At 42.5% G+C, this 17,738-nt stretch overlaps 1 protein-coding gene across 2 annotated transcripts in view; it reads right to left on the reverse strand.

Annotated features, from left to right (window-relative positions):
- adgrv1 (adhesion G protein-coupled receptor V1) overlaps positions 1-17,738 on the reverse strand; it is a 113,375-nt gene that overhangs the window by 51,866 nt on the left and 43,771 nt on the right. For both annotated transcript variants that reach the window (XM_061767261.1, XM_061767260.1), the window contains 39 exons: positions 17,597-17,735; positions 16,675-16,816; positions 16,320-16,585; positions 15,650-15,825; positions 15,405-15,532; positions 15,116-15,297; positions 14,216-14,362; positions 14,046-14,126; positions 13,688-13,949; positions 13,185-13,307; positions 12,844-13,066; positions 12,553-12,757; positions 12,283-12,429; positions 11,297-11,552; positions 10,675-10,877; positions 10,348-10,524; positions 10,043-10,225; positions 9,802-9,981; positions 9,383-9,547; positions 8,494-8,617; positions 8,257-8,380; positions 8,030-8,168; positions 7,744-7,929; positions 6,918-7,153; positions 6,618-6,766; positions 6,325-6,523; positions 6,034-6,253; positions 5,722-5,961; positions 5,458-5,607; positions 5,128-5,348; positions 4,756-5,035; positions 4,539-4,682; positions 4,269-4,440; positions 4,000-4,141; positions 2,875-3,443; positions 2,529-2,792; positions 1,936-2,053; positions 1,685-1,856; positions 1,333-1,575 (listed from right to left, as the gene is read on the reverse strand). In XM_061767261.1, the coding sequence (XP_061623245.1) occupies positions 1,333-1,575; positions 1,685-1,856; positions 1,936-2,053; positions 2,529-2,792; positions 2,875-3,443; positions 4,000-4,141; positions 4,269-4,440; positions 4,539-4,682; positions 4,756-5,035; positions 5,128-5,348; positions 5,458-5,607; positions 5,722-5,961; positions 6,034-6,253; positions 6,325-6,523; positions 6,618-6,766; positions 6,918-7,153; positions 7,744-7,929; positions 8,030-8,168; positions 8,257-8,380; positions 8,494-8,617; positions 9,383-9,547; positions 9,802-9,981; positions 10,043-10,225; positions 10,348-10,524; positions 10,675-10,877; positions 11,297-11,552; positions 12,283-12,429; positions 12,553-12,757; positions 12,844-13,066; positions 13,185-13,307; positions 13,688-13,949; positions 14,046-14,126; positions 14,216-14,362; positions 15,116-15,297; positions 15,405-15,532; positions 15,650-15,825; positions 16,320-16,585; positions 16,675-16,816; positions 17,597-17,735 (7,477 nt within the window). The remainder of the gene's footprint in view (positions 1-1,332; positions 1,576-1,684; positions 1,857-1,935; positions 2,054-2,528; positions 2,793-2,874; positions 3,444-3,999; positions 4,142-4,268; positions 4,441-4,538; positions 4,683-4,755; positions 5,036-5,127; positions 5,349-5,457; positions 5,608-5,721; positions 5,962-6,033; positions 6,254-6,324; positions 6,524-6,617; positions 6,767-6,917; positions 7,154-7,743; positions 7,930-8,029; positions 8,169-8,256; positions 8,381-8,493; positions 8,618-9,382; positions 9,548-9,801; positions 9,982-10,042; positions 10,226-10,347; positions 10,525-10,674; positions 10,878-11,296; positions 11,553-12,282; positions 12,430-12,552; positions 12,758-12,843; positions 13,067-13,184; positions 13,308-13,687; positions 13,950-14,045; positions 14,127-14,215; positions 14,363-15,115; positions 15,298-15,404; positions 15,533-15,649; positions 15,826-16,319; positions 16,586-16,674; positions 16,817-17,596; positions 17,736-17,738) is intronic.

Below are 17,738 nucleotides of genomic sequence, written 5' to 3' on the forward strand. Positions count from 1 at the left end.
ATACACAAAATAGATAAATAAATTTGTATTTGAGCTTTTTGCACCAATGCGATTGGCAGAGATATATTATTAGGGTTCAGTCTTTTTAGCTTGCAGAATAACATGGGAATATAATGCGAATACATAATAGGAATCCTTTACTCTCTCTTAGCATCCACAAAAGAAAGTCAGGTCAACAGTACCATCAATAATTTCTTTGATATAGGTAAATAGACACAAAAGGCGTGATTCTTGATTGACCTACTACCACGGCTGTGACTGCACATGCACATTAATTGGGTTAAAAACATTACGTAAGACAAAATGAGGTTGACTGAGCAATGTTTTTGTCTCACACCAAAGCTTTTATAATCAACTCATAAAAGTTGGGAAGATGAAAGCAGGAGAGCCCCGCCATGTGTGTTTCTGTGTGAGGTTTGGATTTTTGTTGAGTGTTCTTTCTTCCTTTAATCTCCAAAATGACAAGGTGGGAGTGCTAGAGGACATAAAAGTCTCTGGGTAGGTTGAGTGCATTCAAGGTAAAGAATTCTGCATGGTCTCTTTCAACTTGACAAATATCAATAAGCAATACTCAAGTAGAATGCTAAAAGACTGACTGAATCTCTTTAACAAACCCATCTGTAACATTTGCACAACCAACATTGTCCCAGATTATCGCACTACTCGTCACTTTAAACCGCATACACGCCTTGAAGTCTCAGCGCCCCTTGCACAATGGTCATTGCACCTGTCTATTGCAATATTAGTCATTCGAACTGCTCTAAGTGCTAGAGGACTCTGCATCTTTTTGCACAATTGTTTTTTGTCAATATCTCTGTCTCCAAAGTGTTCTGTAAATTGACTGTCTGTTGTACTAGAGCGGCTCCAACTACCGGAGACAAATTCCTTGTGTGTTTTGGACATACTTGGCAAATAAAGATGATTCTGATTCTGATCAAAAGATGTGTGTGCACAAAATGTTATTTTATTACATTAACCATTTAAATACCTTCATTATTTTACATGGAAACACCTTTAAATTTTGGATGCCTACAATCTGTTTTGAGAACACAATATGATAGCTAGGTCATTTGTATTGAAAATGAATGTTGATAGAATTGAAATGTGGGGACAAATGAGGTAAACAAGATAAAAAGTAGGTCAGACGTAGACAAACAGTACATGTCTTTATGACGTAACACTCATACTGGCCTTCATTGTAAGGGGTATTTACAACCAGTTTCAACTGCTTTTGAAATACATTTTCTTCATGTGTGTCTGCGTGCATTTGAGCTTTTGTGCATGTGCTATTAATCTGTTCACTTTTTTTTCCAAGTTCAAATTGCAACATACCACAGTATGATACCATACAGACATTGTTGAAGCTGTGCTTGCTCTTCTGTACACCTGGAGACTGAGCTTTGTGGTCGTTGGCGTGGCGGTGGGCAACCTGTGGCTCATGCCGAAGTACACAACGCCTCGTGGATCGTCGCTCTCTGCCAAGGTGATGTTGGCGAATCGGCTAGTCTCATTAATGGTGGCGCCTGAGCCCACCTGAAAAACTTCTACGAAGAACCAAGTGCGGTATTCTGGTTCCTGTGGAAACATGGATAGATTGTGGATAATTTTATAAACTACAGAATAAAGCAGTGATCGACTAGAGACGAGATAAAAAACAATTCAAAAGACCAATATTGGGTCTCACCTCATCATGTTGGACCTCCAAAGTAAAAGGACAGATGATCTCTCCTCTTCTACATAGTATAAATCCCGATGTGTGCACCAGCTGTTTGGTCAGGTTTACTCCATTGCTGACAAGAGTTGGAGCTGCTTTGTTAAAAGTAGCCCTCCAAAAAACCTGCAAATCCTCAAAGGCTCTAAGCATTGAAAGAAAAGGCCATTTAAATGAACAAGTGCATAATTGTATACCATATTTAGCCCAAGGCAACAGAGTACCTGTTTTCCTGCCTCTGCACGTATAGTTGAACGGTTTTGTTGTCTGAATCTTCATCCAGAACCTGGCCCATCAGAGAATTGTGACTAAAGCCTACAATCCCATTATGGAAGTCGCTTCCTGTTTTGCGTCAAGAGAAGAGAACGATACAAAAAGGGTGGGAATATTTTATTTTATTTTTTTCCCATAGTACAGCTATATTGCAATCCATTGTATGAAGAAAAATTCATGAATCTGGTCATTGCAGCAACTGATTAGAATTAGAATCAGAATTGGAATCTTTATTGTTGTTGCAGATTGAGAGGCAATATTATGGAGTACAAAATAGCAGCTGGGGATTAAGAGACATCAGTGTCTGAATGCAAATCAGCAAATACAACCTAATTAATGAAAGCGGGACAGAACATTGAATGACTCATTTAGGTAACAAACCTGCTTAGGGATCATTAGATTCCACTGGCTTATTTAGTGCCATAACGAGTGGAACACAGAATAGAGAACATTGTACAAGCTAGAAAAGTCTGCAAAAACCAGCTGTATTTTTTTATATTCTTCTGCATACAATTGAATTGAGCAAACAAATGTATTATTTTACCAAGGATGGTGATCTTGGAAAAGGCCCCAAAGCCCTGGCGGGGCCTATCAGTGATCTGTACGCCACCCTCAGGATCACTGAGATAGATAAAGAACACCTCCTGTCCTTCTGGTTCTGAGTCATCCAGGATGACAAGGACCACCTCTGTCTCATTCTGACCAGCTGGCAATTGCACAATGCTGGACTCCAAGTGGAAGTCCTGATTCTCCTTCGCTAGAGCCCAAACAGGCTCCAGGGTGAAAGGGAATGGTGTTTTGCTTCCATCTGGAGATAATTCCACAACATTCAAATTAATCAAAACTGTGCAATTTGAGTTTAAAAAAAATCATTAGGTCAATCAAAGTACCTCCATATGCTTGGACCTTAACTCGTACGTTCTCAGACACACTCTCTGACCTGCGCACTCTGAGGAGAACCCTTCGCTCCTGCTGGTTCTCTTCATCCTTGTCCTCGGGTACTTCGACCAGTCCAGGACCTATACTTAGCACTCCACTGGTCACATCACTCGCCAAGATGGTGACAGTTGCCAGACTGTGTGGTGGGTTGATTCGAGGGAAGACATCTGGCCAGACCAAGTTTGGAGTGAAGACTTCAACGGCGGTAAGGTTGACGTGAAAATATTCATCTGGCTCTGAGAGGAGGTCATCGAGGATTGAAAGCTGGAAGGAAGTGTTGGTTTGGCGAGGAGAGTCAAAAGCCAAATGGCCCTCTGGCACAGAGATGAAATCAGATCCTGCAGCTGCACTGCCTGCTATTGTCATGTAGGACAGGCGAGTGCTGTTGCTACTCGAACCGTAGAGCCGCTGGACGTAGAGTGTTATAGTCTGGATGTCCTCTTCAATGACCAGGTGGCGGGAATCCGGAGAAAACTGGTAGATTCCCAGCGGCTCCACTTCAGCCAATGTAAATCCTGACCTGTGCATAGACAATGTATTTGATTTGGTCCATTTTTGGTGTAGATTTATACTCAATAGAACAACAGGTTGATGCACCCTTTTACTTTCAACTTGGGTCTTGGCAAGATTAGGATTTTCAGGCTTTGGTATGAATACGGCGGCACGGTGATCGACTGGTTAGAGTGTCTGCCTCACAGTTCTGAGGACCGGGGTTCAATCCCCAGCCCCGCCTGTGTGGAGTTTGCATGTTCTCCCCGTCCCTGCGTGGGTTTTCTCCGGGCACTACGGTTTCCTCCCACATCCCAAAAACATACATGGTAGGTTAATTGAAGACTCTAAATTGCCCGTAGGTGTGAATGTGAGTGCGGACGGTTGTTTGTTTATATGTGCCCTGTGATTGGTTGGCAACCAGTTCAGGGTGTACCCCGCCTCCTGCCCAAAGATAGCTGGGACAGGCTCCAGCACGCCCGCGACCCGAGTGAGGAGAAGCGGCTCAGAAAATGGATGGATGGATGGATGGTCCGAATACGCAATGATGAACACTGACAGGTCCCATTCAACAATGAAAGTCTTACTTGAGCTTGACATAGCTGCCCGCAGCAGTACTGGAGGTGGCTCCAGTGAGGTGCAACGCATGTGCAGTTGGCTCAGATGCATCAGCCATGGCTCTCAGAGCTATTATCTTTGTCCTCTCTCCATGGGAAAAGACCAGTGAGCCTGAATATGAGGAAAGAGAACATTCCTAATTTTAATACTGCACTTGTAGCAACTAGCAAGATATCTGAATTTAATCTGCTAGCAGTCTTCTTCTTAAATTATCAATACTCTGGTCTGGGATTGTTACCTGAATTTGGCTTGATTGTTCCAACTCTAAAACCAGGTGGAGACTGTCCTGGAGGATACCCTGCACTCCACTGCACCCTGATATCCCCAAACAACCCTGTTCGTGTCACCTTTGCCTCACATTTCCCTGTATCAACACTTGAAACAAATAAAGCCTGGGAGGCAAAACCCACCTGTACAGCATACATGAAACAAACAAATGAAACTGGGAAAGTTCTATTAGACAGTACATACAGTATGTTGAATCATTTATCATCAAGGCAATACTAACCTCTGAGCTGGCGGCTTCCTCTGGCACAGTCACCATAGCAACAGTGGACTCGTGATGGAGGCGGGGTGGTGTGCCACGTAAAGGACTGACCATTCTTACTTTAGTTAGCTGTACTATGAAACTTCCACCCAAGGACAAAAATGCCTACAAAAAGAAAAGCAGTCAGTTTCAACAATGTATAAAAAATTCATCAGTCATCAATTTTCCCCATTCTTACCAGGTTGCTGATGTAAAGTGTGACATTACTGAACACCTGCCCCTCAGTGAACAATAGTTGTCCGTCAGCTTGTCCTCCCACAAACATGTCCATGCCCAGCACCTCATCTGTCCCGTCAGTGATTCTGTAGCCCACACTAACGTTGCCAAACAGACCTGCTAGCCGAGTCGTGTTCATAATCAGAACTCTGCGGACCTCAGCCTCAGACCCCTCGACCAACACAGACTGCTCCTCAGGATTCAAGGAGAAGACACCATGGGGGTCATCATTTGCACGTACGCTGAGGATGAAAGAGAAAAACAGATGATAATTGGATTATGAAGTAATGTTGATAATTTTAACCCTGAAAATCAGTGTAATCACACAACCAACCTAATATGAGTGCGTAAAAGATTAGAATTGGCATCCAGAGTAGCACCACCCTCCACTGCTGTCAGTTGAACAGTGTAGAGCTCCTCCAGCTCAGGCACAGTGTCAGGCATCAGGCTAACGACGATTTCTGCGTCCCTCTGGTCTTCCATGATCAGCACGGTGCCAGAAAATGCAAAAAAGTCTCCATCTATGTCAAAATCAGAGTCCATCTGCCAGTGAACCTAAAACATAAAATCAAAGTGTTTCATGGGGTGTGTGAATTAAGGATACATTTTGCTATTCATCTTATTTTAGCCAAATTTAAAGTTGAAGCATTTAACATGATTTTACCGTAATATTACCCATGACACCCTCTCGACGCGTAACTTGCATAGAGATGTGGATTGGACCTTCTGCCTCTGTGGGTTCATTGTAAACACGTTCTTGAAGTGCATCCTCTGTAAATTGAACTATACCATTTGGGTCCCCAAACTTTTCAATCTGAAAGATAAAACCACATTAAAAGTGTTTGGGTTGCAGATCAGATGTGGTGCTGCATCTGTTGTTTCTCGGGAATCTGTGTTAATCTGTTACAAATTAATAAGAAAAACTTGCCTTCAGTGTTATGGATCCAGCCCGAGGGTCGATGTCCACATCCCCAGACAGAAGGCTGAGCTCTATTATAAAGGTTTCCTCCACCTCAACTTCACCATGAGGGAGGATCCGAAGTGCAATAGTGCGTGTGCCTTCCTCCCCTTCGCTGAAGAAAAAAGACCCATTTAACGGCTCTCTAATGTCTGTATTAAATGGAAGTAGAGCCTCTCTGCTGTTTGGACCAAGGATGATCCAAGCAATCTGAACAGTAAAGATGAAAACACAATAAGGAATCAGGACTATGACGTGAGATGAGACATGTTTTTGTGGTACCGTTGCATTGCCCACAAGACCTCCTGCCCTCTCCAAGACCAGCGTTAGTTTTCGGGTGTCTTTTGGGTTGTTGATGGTGATTAGGCTTTCGTTGAGGAACCGCATCACACCACCTGGAGTGTCGCTTTTGTTGATGATCACCCTGGCGACTGTGTGAGAGCCGAGTACTGCTCCCCCTGTGGTTCCGACCAGCAGGATCTCGAACATCTCTGCATATTCACTACGACAGATAATTTCAAAGGTCAATGATCATTAATAAATACTCGTTCACCAATTACTGAGTGCTCTCACCTTTTCATGTCATCTAAAATTGTAACGTTAAGGACACTGGTTTGCTGGCCATGGACGAACGTCACTGAGCCATTGTTTGCAATGTAGTCAAGACCAGGAGTGGCACTCAGGCCTCTGGAAATGTACTCTACTGAGATGGTTCCATAAGAACCTGCAGTCCTCACCACTGGGATCAACAAAGTGCATGCATCCTCCTCAACTGAATGGGAGGATCAAAAAGTTGGATATTGTTTTCTTTTCTGAACATTGACTGAAAAGACTCAAAACTTCAAGTCACTGTAATTTTGACTGACCTGTGATATTGATATGGTCATGCCTGAAATCTAAGATACCCTCAGCGTTGTCATTTATCAATATTACAACAGCAAGAGATGAGTTGTCACCTATGATTGGAGGCTGGTCCAGTTGGAGACCTGACTTGGTCACTGTGTAATCCACAACACTGACCAGTAGGGGGAGACAAAGATTGTAGAATCATATAAACACAGTATTGTAGATGTCAAAGAAGAATGGGTAATGCTTCATGCATAGACAAAAAATAATAATAATACATTGTCATCTATACTGTACTTCGACTAATTATTTATTTTTACCTAACATTGACTAAATCCACATCAGTGATGTTGAAGTAGAACATCTCAGGCCCCTCTGGTAGACTGTCATCATGGATATGCACTGAAACATGTTGTGACATCAGACCTGGGGTGAACAGCAGCCGTCCCGAAGCCGAAGCAAAGTCCTCTCCACTAACTGCTGTGTTGCCTGAGGTCTGGTAGGTGACCCATACGTTTCCTAAACTGCCCAAAGTGCGACTTACAGTCACATTCACCTGAAGGAAAAGAGTCAGGGTATAATTTGTGTATTTGTAACCAAGTCCAATATGTCACAATCAGTCGTGGTTTCTGGCATGTGCAATATGTGCGGCCGCACAGGGTGGCATTGCTGGGGCGTGCCGGGTGTTTGTATGGGGAATTTGCGCCCCCTTGTGGACTTGGCCTCTATAGAAGAGATGCGGGGTGACACTCCCATCCCTCAGTAAGAGAAAGTGTTACAGAGTAAATATGAACTACAGGGCTGAATCATGAATGAACTGACAAAGTACTGAATGATGAGTGTGTGTGTGTTTGTGTTTGTGTGTGTTAGTGAGTGTACGTGTGTGTATGTTTGTGCGTCTTGGTGGGGTGGCGGGGCTCTCGGACAGTGTGCCATCCAAGTTAGAACCACCACTGGTCAAAATGACATTCATCCATCCAATATACTCAATACCGCTTATCTTGTTCAGGGTCGCGGAGTGCTGGAGCCTATCCAAGCTGACTTCGGACGAAAGGTAGACTACACCTTGAACTGGTTGTTAGTCAGTCGCAGGACACACATAGTTCAAAATGACAATGTTTTTTATTACCATGATGCTGTACTTACAGTTTCCTCCTCTTCAATTGCGCTTATCTGCTGCTGGGTGAGAGAAAACAGGCCGTAAGGGTTGTCACTGGCTGCCATGGTTATCCTGGCATGCTGTGCAGTGGGACTGAGTTCCAGTCCTGGGGTCATGGACGTCAGTGTTAGCTGGAAATTGCGACGTTCCTCAGGAAAATCATCATCCACAGCCTGTAATCACAACACAAAGCACACAAATCACTGTATTGTAGGTGGGTGAGGTTATTCCACTCACTATAAAATTAAGCTTACATTCCATATTGGTCAGTACCTTCAGAATAAAAGAAGCAAATGATTGCTGGTCTTTCATTGTTACTGAGCCAGAGATGTCTTGGAATTCAGAAACCAAAGCAGGAGTGATATTCCAATGCACCTGCACCTCACCGAACACACCTGGCCCACGAACAAGGCTGAAACAAATACATACTATTTTATTACACTTAATTCTATTGGAACCCGATCAAGATGGAAATGTCATTCCCATTATGTTCATCTCACTTGACAACAGCACTCCCATTATAAATTCCTTTAGGTTCTCCAATGACAATGTTCCTTGAGGACTCTTCCAGCCCTATAATCCCCAGGGCAGCCTTGTCTGCTATGATAGTGATGGTTGCCAAACCTGGAGTACAAAATGAGAGACGAGGAGCGTTCACATCGGTGAAAAGGCAAGATTCCAATGATTTCATTAAGTCCATCTCAGTTGCAGTACGAGGAGATAATTTTCTTAAGTACCATTTAAAGGGTCAATGACAGCAACGCTGCCACTTGCAGGAAAGAGCTTGACTGTGAAGTGCTCATCTCCCTCCAGAACTCTGTCAGTAAGGGCTCTTGTCACAAACGTCTTCATAGATTCAGTCTGGAAAGTCAATATAACATCTCAATTGCATCCTTTATAAAGATAATGATACCCAGTTTTGATAATTGATCAATTTATTATTGTAGTTTCCAGTGGTGTAGTGATGCATTGTATTGTAACACTGTGAGAGGTGATTGTAATATTATTACCCCTCTCTAATGTAGCTAAATGTCGAAGAATGAGTACACATTGGAGTTGAAAAGGGGGAGAACATTTCCAGTAAATTTCTGGGAAAGTTTACTGTTAATTTTCAAGGGAGATTGAGCTGAAGAATTTTGGAAATAATAAGCATAAATATAAACATTTTGTTTTGTCATAAGAGAAAACAACATTTTCTTCAACAATTCTTTCATTCAGGTACAAAAACAACATTGAGTTGGTTCAACCCAACCAATTAAAAAATTAATAAAGATGCACCCGCCATCCCAAAATGCCAACAAAGTCCCATTCAAAATATGAAATAAAAGAGTGCCTCTCCCTCCCAAAATGCCTAAAAGTGTCAAAATGCAACTAAAAAAGCACCTGCACCCAAACTTTTTAAGCCTTGCCTGTATATTTTTGCTAAGCCCTTTCAAGCAGGCCACTTAATAGAAAATATATTTTCCCCAACTAGTATATTTAAGTGCCCTTTTAAGAGCCAGCCTTCAATTTTGTAAATTCCTGGTTTATTCACGTAAATTCCCATAAATTCCCCTTAAATCCCAAAGAAACTTTGAAAATTTCCTGAATTTTGCAACCTTTGCACATACAGTATTCACGTTGTACCTCAGTGAAGACAAGAGTCCCATTGAGAGGTGAGAGGTCATGAACAGCTTGTCCTTCCAGTTGCCACACCAGTGTCACGGCCCCCTTGCCTCCTTCACTGCGCAGTACTGCTAGTTGAGCCACAGCAGCGGAATCGTCGACAAACTCCGGCTCACTTACGGTAACCTGAGAGAGGGTGAAAGTTGTGACTTAAAGTGCAACTAAAATAACATCACATATTGTTTACTGGGTGTGCATAGTCTCTTTACAATTCAAACACATGTTTCAAAACCATTTGATATGTTAATCATATTTGTTTAATACGCTCAATGGTTGTAAAGTTTCCACATTTGCTTTTGTAATAAATTTGTTAAATTGGAAAAATACTTTATGGACATCTCGAGCAGTTATGGACAATTATTGACAGAGGCAGCTTGTACCTCAAGCTGTTGGAATCCAAATCGTCCAAGAGGTGAATCATTGGCCGGAATGTTGACTGTGACAGAGGTCACATCTCCCAGCCGAGCGCCACCAATCACCCGCAGTAAAGTTACTTCGAATTTCTCCAGAGCCTCCACATGGTCATCATCCAAGATGGTGATAGCGATCACAGCTTCCCTCTAGAAACACCAAGCAATCAGGGACTTGTCAAACAGCTCCTTTTTGAGAACACAGATTTACCTGCCCATCTTGGAAGGTGATGTTGCCAGATGAGGGGCTGAAATCATTTGGATCAGCAGTAAGGGGCTGAGCCTCCCAGTAGATGACCAGTCTTCCAACTGCGCCAGCAAGTCGCACCACTGTCAGGTGGAAAATGTTGTCAGGTGCTGGCATCTCGTAGGCCACCATAACTTCAGGGCCATCCTGAAGGAGAAATACAAAATAAAGCACTTTATTACTATGCTACATTGCTCCCTGCTATTTTGTGTTAATAGATCCAATCTGCATTAATCAAAGCTCAGTCCTTGAAAGAATCCTGTACTTACTTCAAGAACAACAAACTGCAAGATCCCTCGAGGGTTGTCATTTTCCTGGATGGTTACCTTAGCTACTTCCATGCCAGGTCGCTTCACTGAGGGCTGGCCCGCTTCTGCTAGCCCACTAACTAGCGCCACATTGGTGATATTTACCAGGAAACTCTCTGACAGTTCTGGAATGTCATCCTTGCAAAATACACATTGTGGAGCAAATTAGGCATGAGCAGAAACATTTATTTACATTTTTATATATATATATATATATATATATATTTTTTTTTAATTATTTAATTATTATTATTATTTTTACATCACTGATACAACAGTTAATCTTACCGGAAGGATTGTAATGGTCACAATGGCCAAAGTTGCTCCTTCTCTCATAATAAGGGTACCATCTTTGGCGACATAGTCCTGATCTGCGGAGGCCTGGTTGGATGGAGATTGGTACAAGGCTGGCCTGGTCTCATAATGTATTTTCACCTCACCAGAGGAGCCGTGCTCCCGCACTATGGACAAAGTCAGATTGACTGGAAAACCTGCAAGTTCAGAGAAGGTTATTTAAGTGTTAGAATAAAATAAATAAAGAATAACTGTTAAATACTGGATCATTTTGATGGAAGATGGCAACAACATTGTGAATGATTAAAATAATATTTGTATATATTTCAGACTAATCTGACAGCCTTCCCAGATGGATTAAGACAAACCTCAGATTACTTATATACTGGAAACCATGAAAGAACTTTTACAGTAAGTCTCAGTGTTTTTCCTGTAACCACTTCTTAAGGAACATAGCTTTCTCCTTATTAGAGAACACATAATACAATCAAGCTGGCTCCTGGATAGCGGTGAAGTCTAAATATTGTCACAAAAGAATAAAATGTAGTGTGAACCCGTTTTAAATTCCTGTGTTAATCATCACACAGCAGTCGTTTGTGGAATGGCAAATGCTCACCCTGCGGTTCTTGTGTTAGAGTAATCTGAGAGTCCAGATGCCACCCAATCACCCCGTAGGGAGAACCATTTGGCAGGATGGTGAGCAGAGCTTGCGCCCGCAACTTGTCAATAACAGCAGCCTGTTGTATGTCCAGCAGCTCGACTGTGGTCACATCCATGAGGGTCACGGTAACGCTCTCTCTTAGCTCTGCAATATCATCTGCTAGTACAGTCAGTGGAATGATGGCGACCGACTGACCCTCTGAGAACGTAACCTATGAAGATGACATCTCCGCTTTAGACCGATTTTATGTAGGAATTTCCAATTTAAAATCTTCTGTTATGTGAAAGTTAAAATAGAGTACAGGATGAGAAAACCATCAAGGATTCAATGTAAGGGGATCTTCGGTTTACGACAGAGTTCCATTCCTACAGTGCTAACAGGAAGTGAAAAGGCAGGTTTCGAAGTCTACAACTAGCTTAGTCAAAAAGTCTAAATTATAGTAAATATTTGTTGGAAAAATATTTTCCAGTACTTAATTATAGAACAAGCAAATTAACATTTGAGCCACTGAGAACAAGAGTGGGCTAACTCCAGTATTGCTATTTTGCAGGAGACGTGGTTTTATGGAAATGTGGGGGATTTATTTATTTATTTATATCATTCATTCATCCATCCATCATTTAATTAGTTTAATAAAAATAGGTTAGTAATTTAAGTCCAAACATCTGTCAAATGTACCAATATGTCATGAAAGATGATTAAAAAATCAGTATTCATCTGAAAAGATATGTCCTTCTCCATTATTTCTGCTCTTGACTTAAAAATGACAAAAAAATAAGTTAGCGCAATCTTCTCAGTTGCTCAATTGTAGGTAGAGTGGCTTCTTGTGCCGCATGACATAGTATTCTTATTCCGCCACTCAATTCATTGTGTTCTGTTTGTAACCTTGAAGCCCCCTTGTACATATTCTTATGGAACATTACTGAGGGTTATTCACGCACCACTCCGGAAGTGGGGTAAATGTCCGCCAGACTCCCACTGGCAGTCCAGTGAAAAGTCAGTCTGCCAAACGTCCCTCTTCTCCTCTCCACTGTGAATGTGATTTGATGATTTTGCTCCAACTCCTCAACCTCCAGAGACAGAGAATTCTGGAAAGGGTAGGAAGTTGAATTTCCCCTTGAGAGATTATAATGATTATATTAAAAAAATCCATATCATAGATACAACAGCTGTAAAACACTGGCTGGAATTGGACAGATTTGTTATCTTGCCTGCGCAAATCCAATCACTCCGTGGGCGTTGTCATTGCTTGGAACCACAACAGTCACCTGACCGCCAAATCCAATCTCTGCCCCACCCTTCGGATTCTTCAGGTGGACCTGAAAGTTCTCCTGCTGTTCAGGAACATCATCATCTAACACATTCACCGCAATCTGTAGCTCGCTGTCACCGGGTAAGAAATGCAGCTCGCCAAAGCTGGGGCAGAAAGAAACAATAAAATCGCTTTGAAGAAGTGAATTGAACTTTGTAGTCGCAGACAGTGGTGCTTATGACAGCAATACCCGGGTATGAAGTCAGACTGATTGGAGACAGAAGTTAATTGATAAATTCTGGAACGGTTCTCCTCAGAAGAAGCCAAGAGTGTTTTGGTGGTGTTGAGGGATGGGACTTTAAAGGAGAAGAATCTCATAGCTGGCGGGGCCTTCAGTATGATGGTGAACAGGCTGGCATCAGACCTCCAGGAGTAAAGTGATGAGCTATTTCTACCAGCTAGCAGGATGTACACTGGGAAGGAGAAGCAGACATTCACAAGTCATATAGTGACCACATCATGAGGTTCACCACAGCAACATTCTATAATGATATAATGAAATGCGGTTGTACTTTTAAGCAGAGTACTTACTGAGTTCAGAAGGAGCCGTGAACGAATGAATTGAGGTGAGGCCTGGGTGAGGAATGGACTGATGCAACTCAGGTGAATGCTGCCCTAAATTCCATAGAAGCACCTCACAGGAAAGAAGGACACCTGCAGAAGTGACATTTATACACTTCATTCATGCTGAATTTAGAATTGTCTGACTGAGATAGTTAATTGATAAATTAATCAAATCCAATAAACCCACAATAGGCAAGAACCAAGAAAAAGCACTATTTTGACCAACAGATTGTTTATTGTCCAATATACTGTTCAAAAGCTTGTCTCGATTCATTATACATCTGGCATGTGACAACAGAACAAGACTCTCCCTATTTAACTTGTAACTGTGACCATACAATCTTCACCAAACCGTGACACAATTCTTAAAGTAGTGTTGGGGACGTTTGCTCAACATAATGTTGACTCAAGGAATTGTTCATGGAAAGAAACACTTAAGTCACAGCGAGTCATAAAAAAAGACACATCACCTTGAAGAAGCACCAAGACAAGAGTGTCCTCTGCTCTCTGGACTATCTCCACCTGGCTGACTCTGCCTGTGACAGGTAGGGGCTGTGCATTCCCAAATCTTCCGCCGGCCCAGTGAAGAAGGAAGCAGCTGTTCGTCTCACGGTTTAAGCAAACTACTAAAAAAAGACCATCTGTGCGGGTGAATGGAGTCACACTGACAATATCTTCTTTAAAGTCAAGGGTCTGCACGAGGGTGAAGGAGCTGCTGGTCCAAACAAATATCTAAATGAAGCAAGAGGGGAAAAAGGGCCTTTAATGACCTTTACAGAACAGAAAAGCATAACTGGAACAACAAGTCAGGATAACGTTTGACATCACCTGACTCGATGCAATAAGAAAATCTCTGTCTTCATTTGAGAAGTATTTCACTTCCAGACCTTCCACACCTATGATTTGTTCCTAACACCACAAGATACATGAAGGCAATAAAAGTCAATAAAACAAATAGGTAGTACATGATGAAAAAAAGCAATCCGTGTTGTACCAACCAATGTGACATTGAGGTCCCTGTGTAGTTTTAAGATGCTAAGATTGGTTGCAGGGTCAAAAGGGGCACCACCATGTGTGATGGCGATGTAGCTTGTGTTTTTAAGTGCAAACCCAACACAAGAACTTGGGTCCTGAATCCTAGCAGACTGGACGGCCGGTAAGGAGAAAGCAGTGCATTTAGGGTCAGACTACTACAAGACTTAAGAGCATTATGTGAGTACAGGGTGTTCCAAAAATCACTATACACTTCATTCTTCTATTTCTTTTCAGGTATCATTTGGACAGATGTGAAGCCATCCGCATTTGATAGCTTGGGCTTTGCAGTTTTTGTAAGCATAGCCCTTGCCCTTGGCTTGCCAATTGAACAATTTAACCTGGCAAGGTGTTTTTCCATCCCCGACTACAGCTGAGCATTACAATCTCCCGCTTGAAGCCTTTAAACAACCTAACCGGGGTAAAGCTACAGTATATCCCTCTGTAAAGCATCTGCTGAATCAAGCATTTGTTTATGCTCAGATCCAGTGCAGCCCTCTGGGTAGACTTTCCCTGGTTTTGCATGAACGCCTGCGCTAGGAGCTCGGTGTTTGCAAAAACATATCCTGTTTCAAGAAATTTGCCACAGTGTAAATTGTACTGTGCATTGAAGCAGTGTGCCATGAAGCTTATCAAACTGGCACTGAACTGCGGTCTGGGACAGAAACACCTCTTGCAAGGTGGCAATTTTGCAACACTCCTCCAATGTCAAGTGGCGAGCCGTGGGTAAGGAAATTATATGCTTACAAAAACTACAAAGCCTAAGCCGGCAAGTGCTGATGGCCTCACATGTGTCTGAACTATGCTTGTCATTCAAGGAAGGAAGTGTATAGTGACTTTTTGGACACCCTGTATGTATGATTTACCTCTACGGGCACAAAAACTCCTTGCCATTGATAGACAGTGGCCAATGTATGGGAAGATCCCACAGCGGGACTCTTATCAAGTCTGACTGCAAGGATAGATGGCATTCCGGGGATAAAGCACCAACTGGATGTGGGGCTATCCTCAAAGCTTTGGTACAAACCCATCATCAGGAGAGGACCCTCTTCAAGACACAATTAAGGACATGAGTGTATTATAATTACTTTGCTTTGTAGAGGGGTTGTTGACAGGTATGCAGTGACTCTGGATGGAAATATTTATTGACATCACCTAAAGCAACAGCTGTGTCAGACTGTGTCTCCCACTCTACGCTGACAGCGGACTCCAAGCCATTGCTGCGAGACACTGTGAGGAATATGGGTCCACCTCCTTCATTTGCCACCACTTCTGTGCTACCTCTGCACAGGAAAGATAATCACAGTGTTCACACCACTACACATTTGGCTATTCTATTTCACATAGAAGAGCTAACCTAAAAATGTCTAAATAAATTATTGACTGAATTAGTTTCCGACCTATTGAGAGTGGGTCCAATACGGAACAAGCCAGATGGAGCAAGGTTCTCGAGGACAGTGATGACAGCGTGCAGTCGGTCACCTAGACGTGCGCCCCCGGTTGGGTTGGACAGGGTCACTGTGAATGTCTCATTCCCTTCAGGCTCAGCATCTAGCAATGCTCTGATCTCAAGCATCTGAAACAACACATAGAATACCTCATGAGTGCATGCATTCAACAAGTGAACAGAATTGCTGGCAAATATTTTGGTTGAGAAGGCAGGAAAATGAAATTAACATACATGATTAAAATAGGAAGATTAAAATATGAAGCTGGAATCAAAATGGGTGACAACGTTTTAAATTAGGGTTGTAAATCAAGAGTTCCAATAAAACGACATCATACTGAGCAATGTCTTTGGTCTTAAAATTGACCAAAATATTAGAACCACCTTGACTACACCAATAAACTAAAGTGTAACTAAAGTGTTTCGATACATATCTGAAATTCATTATAAGTGTAGGAATTCATCAATGCTGTAACTGAAATGAAAATGAGTAAAATCTAAAGAAACCATACACAGTTCCAAATGTGTCACACATGGTTTGAATTAGTCAACGTGTATAAAAAGTCAATACAGTAAACCATTTTAGTCAATAGTAGTTTCGTCAGTTTAGTAATATATCTTACCTTAAAGCTGACGGCATCCTCCAGCACCACAAACCCTTGTGCCGGTATGAGATCACCATTGGCAAGGCTGCCATTGGCATCTGCTATGGTAAACTGCACAGTCACGGTACCGAATGTGCCCTCTTTGGGGATCCGAACCACATAGAGGGCGGCCATGCTCTCGCTCAACCCCAGATAAGACGTGGGTTCTTTCAATAAGAAAGGCGTGCTGGCGTTAAAAGATATGACACCATGTCCATCATCGCTAGCCAGTATTTTCACAGTGGCTGAAAGACAAATGGAGCAAAGGCATAATAGGTCAATAAAGGCCTTTGTTCTTGTCCCTCAGCAGGACGCATGGGATTATATGGTTAACCTGTGGTATTAGTGCCAAATTCAAGCCCAGGTGATGGATCGGACAGTATCATCTGGAATCGTTCCGCTCCCTCTGGAATGATGTCATCAATGATCTGGACCTCTACAAACTTATGTCTTTCACCGTTGACAAAATGAAGCACCTGAAGGGTTTCATCACATAAGAAAATCATGCCATGACAAATAGGCCTTCTCACGCTCAACTTGGCAAAGCGTCCGAAGCCCTCGACTTTCCCATTCATTGTGTGTGTGCTGAGGCGGCGTCAGTGTGTTTTGACGAGCGTCGCGTCAATGCAGAGGGCGTCTGATGCTCAGCGTTGTGTCATCGGATAGAAAAATGTTCTATTCTGAAGCGTTGACACAGTGATGTCAAAAAGCTCCTCCAATAGGAGCGGGGCTGGCGGAGTGATTTCTGAGTGCTATTTTGGCAGACTTGTACTGTAAACAGCAAAGGGGAAATGGAGGAAGGCATAATAACTGCGGTGTCCCACTATTCCGAACTTTGGGCCAATAGAAAAATAATATACCAAGACGTCTCTGTGGGAGGCTTTCAAAGCTCAGCCTGAAATACGCCTCGAAGCGCTCTTCCTGAAACTAGAAAACTCACGAACGAATTTAAACTCCAAAATGCTGCAGTGAAATTAGTATGGGATATTCCCATTCCAATTTTTATTTTTATTTTTTTGGCTGCTGCGTCACCTCCTCCTTAAAATAAGCAAAATTAGGGATTTATTTTCCAACAATGACAAATACAGATTGCCAAATTGCAGTCCACCTAGTGGGGAAAGCCTCTAGGCTGTTGCATCACCACTTCCAAATATGGGATGGTTGGACCCATCGTCGTTGCGATTTGACATGGGGGCCTTTCACACTGAGTAAGTGCAGTGTGACAAGGCCTTTAGAGTGTGTTTGTGTGGTTGTACCGTTTCGCTGGTGTTGTAGTCCAGGCCTTGCTGAGCTTCAAGGTTCTGAGCGTAGAAGAAAAGAGAAACATTCCCATATGTGCCCTTGTTCCTGTAGACCACTAGGGTCAGAATCCCTAACGTTTCATTCACTTCAAACCTA

This window comes from Phyllopteryx taeniolatus, chromosome 3 (assembly GCF_024500385.1).
Source record: "Phyllopteryx taeniolatus isolate TA_2022b chromosome 3, UOR_Ptae_1.2, whole genome shotgun sequence".
Taxonomy (NCBI): domain Eukaryota; kingdom Metazoa; phylum Chordata; class Actinopteri; order Syngnathiformes; family Syngnathidae; genus Phyllopteryx; species Phyllopteryx taeniolatus.